The sequence below is a fragment of the Cibotium barometz genome, chromosome 53, assembly GCF_041138505.1.
Source record: "Cibotium barometz isolate CiBa-2024 chromosome 53, ASM4113850v1, whole genome shotgun sequence".
Taxonomy (NCBI): Eukaryota; Viridiplantae; Streptophyta; class Polypodiopsida; order Cyatheales; family Cibotiaceae; genus Cibotium; species Cibotium barometz.
The window spans coordinates 41,556,899-41,561,492 of NC_141098.1; the positions used below are offsets into that span (position 1 = coordinate 41,556,899).

The 4,594-nt window shown below is 42.8% G+C and overlaps 1 protein-coding gene across 1 annotated transcript; it reads left to right on the forward strand.

Moving 5' to 3' along the window:
* The first annotated feature begins 237 nt into the window (after positions 1–237).
* LOC147608644 (uncharacterized) lies at positions 238–1,347 on the forward strand. The gene is made up of 2 exons (XM_086788956.1): positions 238–499; positions 604–1,347. Exons 1-2 carry the CDS (start codon positions 329–331, stop codon positions 1,165–1,167), a joined length of 735 nt encoding a protein of 244 aa, XP_086645082.1. The 5' UTR covers positions 238–328; the 3' UTR covers positions 1,168–1,347.
* Positions 1,348–4,594: the final 3,247 nt, after the last annotated feature.

Here is a 4,594-nt window from a genome sequence, read left to right on the forward strand (position 1 = left end):
TGTGTGGCTTGCTCGACACGGCAACAAGCGAAACAGCGCCGTTATGGAGTGTCCTTCAATGTGTGCCCCACGGCTCCGCTGCGCCTTTCTCCTTGCAGGCCTTTACGGAAAAGAGAAGAACGCACCGGTTATGTGTTCCACTCGCACTAACCCAATTCTCAAATTTTATTCTAAAGTAGTTTTACGTCACCTCGCCACCAGTCCCGGCATATTGCACTTCATAAGAACCCCTCCTCCTCTAGTCTTGTATCTACGCCCAACTGCACAGCGCCTGGATATTGCCCCGCCTATCATAACTCAATCATCAGGTCATAGAATTAAGGAGACGATGGACTCGAGGATTTCAGCAATCCTCGACGCCATCCTGGCACCCGCTGGCGTCGCTCTCATGGTGGCTTACCACGCCTTTTTGTGCTACAAAGTCCGAAAATGCCCCATGCAGACGGTGATTGGCATCAACCAGAAAGCAAGAAGGATCTGGGTCTACGAAATGTTCATAGTAATCCACTAATCTCACTCCTAATAAGGCCACAAGATAAGCTAGGCGATTTCATCTCTGCTAGATTAACATTCATGAACTTTTATATGACGTGGGTGCTGCAGGACAACCACAAGAAGAACGTGTTGGCAGTGCAGACGCTTCGCAACAGCATCATGCAATCCACTCTCATGGCGACCACGGCAGTCCTCTTCACGGCCGCGCTGGCCACCTACTTCACCTTCGCCAGCAGCTTTAAGCAGCTGCCGGCGGGGGGCGTAAGAGGCTCATCGGTGTCATCATATTCAGGCGGCGTGCCCGGCACGGTGAAGTCCTTTGCCGTGCTGGCATGCTTCATGGTGTCGTTTCTGTGCCATACGCAGTCCATCCGCTTCTTCAACTATGTCAGTTACATGGTCAACATCCCCTTGGACTGCATGATCACACCGGAGTACGTGGCGGACCTGCTGGAGAGGGGCACCGTTTTCTATGCCTTGGGTTCACGCAGCTTCTACGTAGCCATACCGCTCCTCCTCTGGGTCTTCGGCTCCCTGCCAATGTTTCTCTGCGCCCTCGTCCTGCTTCACGCCCTCTATAACTCCGACTTCGTGCACTGCGAACTGCCTCCCCGGGACAATACAGGCAAGGTGCTTGAGGATCATCAAAACGATTTGGAGCTCCAAAACTGATGGATACAAAAATTTAGTGACTAGCCGTATTACACCAGAGTGTTACCCAACTCCGCATACTGAACAATGCGGACTCTACATATGTACCTGTACGGGGTTCTTACTACACCTTGCAAAAAAACCACGAAAGTAGTACCTTCTCTTTTGTATGCAAAACTTTTAAGCAAAATGTTATGCATCGTTCGTGACTCGTGAGGGTTTGAAATGAGTTGTTTTGAGTGACTCAGTGAGTGTGTCGCATGCCCCCACGCACGTTTGTGGAAGAAAAAACCGTGGAATATGATAATTTGCCAGCTTCATTTCTACTAGGCCTAGAATTGGAATGGTACCCCTATTTTTCTTTTGATGGTTTTTTTTAATGAAGAAATTAGAAGGACATATAACTAAATTTCCCAAAAACTCCTCCTTTTTGAAGATCCAAAACTTTTCCGTTCTTTTGAAGATCCCAAAACTTTTCCTGAAAAATAATTGTGTTTTTTCACTCTTCTTCTTCTTGTGAAGGTTTAGGTTTTGACTCTGTTGGAAGGGTACTCCAACCTAATATTCTCCCACTTGTAGAAAGTGGAAGAACGGAACACCAAGGAGATGGAGTTGTGCCGAGTGCGAGCGAAACTCGAGCTGTGGGTTTAAGTTGGTGTCCGCTACGGAGTGGAGTGAGGGTGTTATTGATGCCGAAACAGGGCCCGAAAGAGGGCTGTAGAGCGGCCCCTTTAGATTCTAGAGAGAAGGTCTGCAAGTTGTGTAGATGGAGGACAACAATCATCCTCAGCAGGTGCACGAGCACGAGCTTCAAGGGGCCGAGTGCTATGGCCAAGTTGGTGCGAAGGGGCTTGAGATAGCCAACATAGAATTCCGTGAAAATTTGCAGGTTGGCGCAATGGTGTGGACGTATAAGGAAACCCATGAGAGACATGGAGGACTTGATAGCCTTGCCGGACTTCGCCAGCAGCGGTAGCAAACTCGTCAGTGTCGGGTGCTGTCAGGAAATCCAATGAGGGATGACAGACCTCATGAGGGTCTTCAGTGCCATCAAGGGTCTCATCAACGGGGGCAGCACAAGGCTGAGCAAACCCTGTTTTGAGCAGGGTTGTCGCATACAGTTTGGAGGCTGCTGCAATTGAAACAGGAGCCAGGCCCATTGCAAGAAGAACACAGAGCTCGGCCCCTCTGCGACATGCTCGATTTTAATGGGAGTCGGTCTAAGAGAAAGAGGGGCCGAAACAGAGAGATGGGGCTCACAGAATACCCATGTCTTTGACAAGTCAAAGGCCCTGAAAATGAGACCCAAAATAGGATTTCGATCGCCTATTCATTAAAAAAATTTACTCCTAATGCGTAATTCATAAAACCATACATATTTTTAATTTATGATGACAAAAATACTCAAGGATTCAAAATTGAGAGAAACAACCCTCCTCCATCATCACTATAAAACATATTCACAAAGCCCTCTTTGACAAGCGATGTGGCAACGAGAGAGAGAGAGAGAGAGAGAGAGAGAGAGAGGAGGGGGCGGAGGGAGAGATGGTATAGGGGCTTGCAGCCTGTAGTAGCGATCCTAGTGGTGGCAAGGAAGACAAACTGCAATGACGGGAATTCCAATCACCTCATTTTTATTTTTATTTTGCAGTTGTTGAAGTTCATGTCATTTCATTTGTTGTTCATACCAGTGTCGCGACCTGTCTCCGACGGGCTGGAAGCATTTTCCATGTACTTACAGGTAAAAATAATATGTGTAAAATCACCCTTCCTTTCCTTTTAGAAGCTAGGTACATTCTGTTACACAAAAACATGTATAAAGATGTATGTATGTGTGTTCGTATGTATGTACATGTATGTATGTGTACGTGTACGTGTAATCCATTGAAACCATACATGCTACAACTGGAAGATATATGTATGTGTGCGCGCCTATGACGCATGTGTGCATGTCATATACACACATGTAAATATGTGTCTGTGTATGCGCACGCACCCATAATATCCATAGATATTGTTCACACTCATACATATATGTATACATCATCCTCAACTTGCCAACCTTCTATATAAAACACATCATGATTGCCATATATATCCATATAGAAGCTTCTAAAGCACCAAATTTGGCATATAAATATACATCTAGCATTACAAACCCATAAAATGATGACAACCTTAACACACCTGAATACGGCTTTAAAACAATCTTCGGACAACTGGATTCTCTCTCCTTGGTAGCCTATATCCCACGCCTCCATCTGGCAAAATGTATGCCAGAAAAAAAACATTAGCATTGAAGATTTAATTCCCGTTGAAAAAAAGCATGATAAGGATAAAAGCTTACAAAACTCATTTGGTGGATCAATATTTGAGGCGAACGGCATTTGAACAGGCTTGTAAACAGCAAATCGAAAAATTCTGTATTGTCTAGTGCCTATGCACCGAAAATCTAACTTATCAAGCTTTTCATAATCCACAAACATTACACGTACATAAAGTTTATCTGAAACCTTCCGCAATCTTAGATTGTAAATTCCAAGGAGTCCAAATCTCTCGTCTCGTAACTGTCTCGACCATACAAACCCAACAACAATCTGGGTTCTAAAAAGTAAAGATATTCCCTGTTGCAAAAAGAATGTTTCAATAAAAGTATAAATTAATCAAACAAAACACAAAAGCTACATAAAAAGGAAGTTTCAATGTAATTACATAAATATAACATATATATATGAGTGTATATATACATATATATGTATATGTATGTATATATACATACATACAAATGTACATAAATACATATATATATATATATATATATATATATATATATATATATATACATAAATATATATCACCACATACACATAAATATAATGCAAGATTTAGAGAAGAAGACAATGGACCTTTGCTAAAATGATGCATAAAAAGGATAATAATGTGTTTATTGATACACATGATGAACATTATCAACCATGAGTAGGAGGAGGACATGGTTGACATAGAGTTGGTTGATATGTATACGTATAAACATACTCTATGTTTAAATAACACACACACATACACATTGTATGCCCTCAATTAGATGGGGTTTAGTTTTACCCATGCTTGCCTACTCTCATGTGTATATACACATGTGCACGTGAACGTGTGGGTGTGTGTGTGTATACCCATGCTTGCCTACTCTCATGTGTATATACACATGTGCACGTGAACGTGTGGGTGTGTGTATGTGGCTGTGTATATATATGCATGTATGTGTGTACATATATATACACATGTGTGCTAGTGTATGTATGTGTGTGTGTGTGTGTGTGTATGTGTACATGCATGCACTCTAATAATGAAGTGTAAATAAGGCGAAGGAAGTGGGCACTACTAAAGGATGATCAATTATATTAAATGATATTACTATACACCAAGCCTATGCACACACACACACACACAC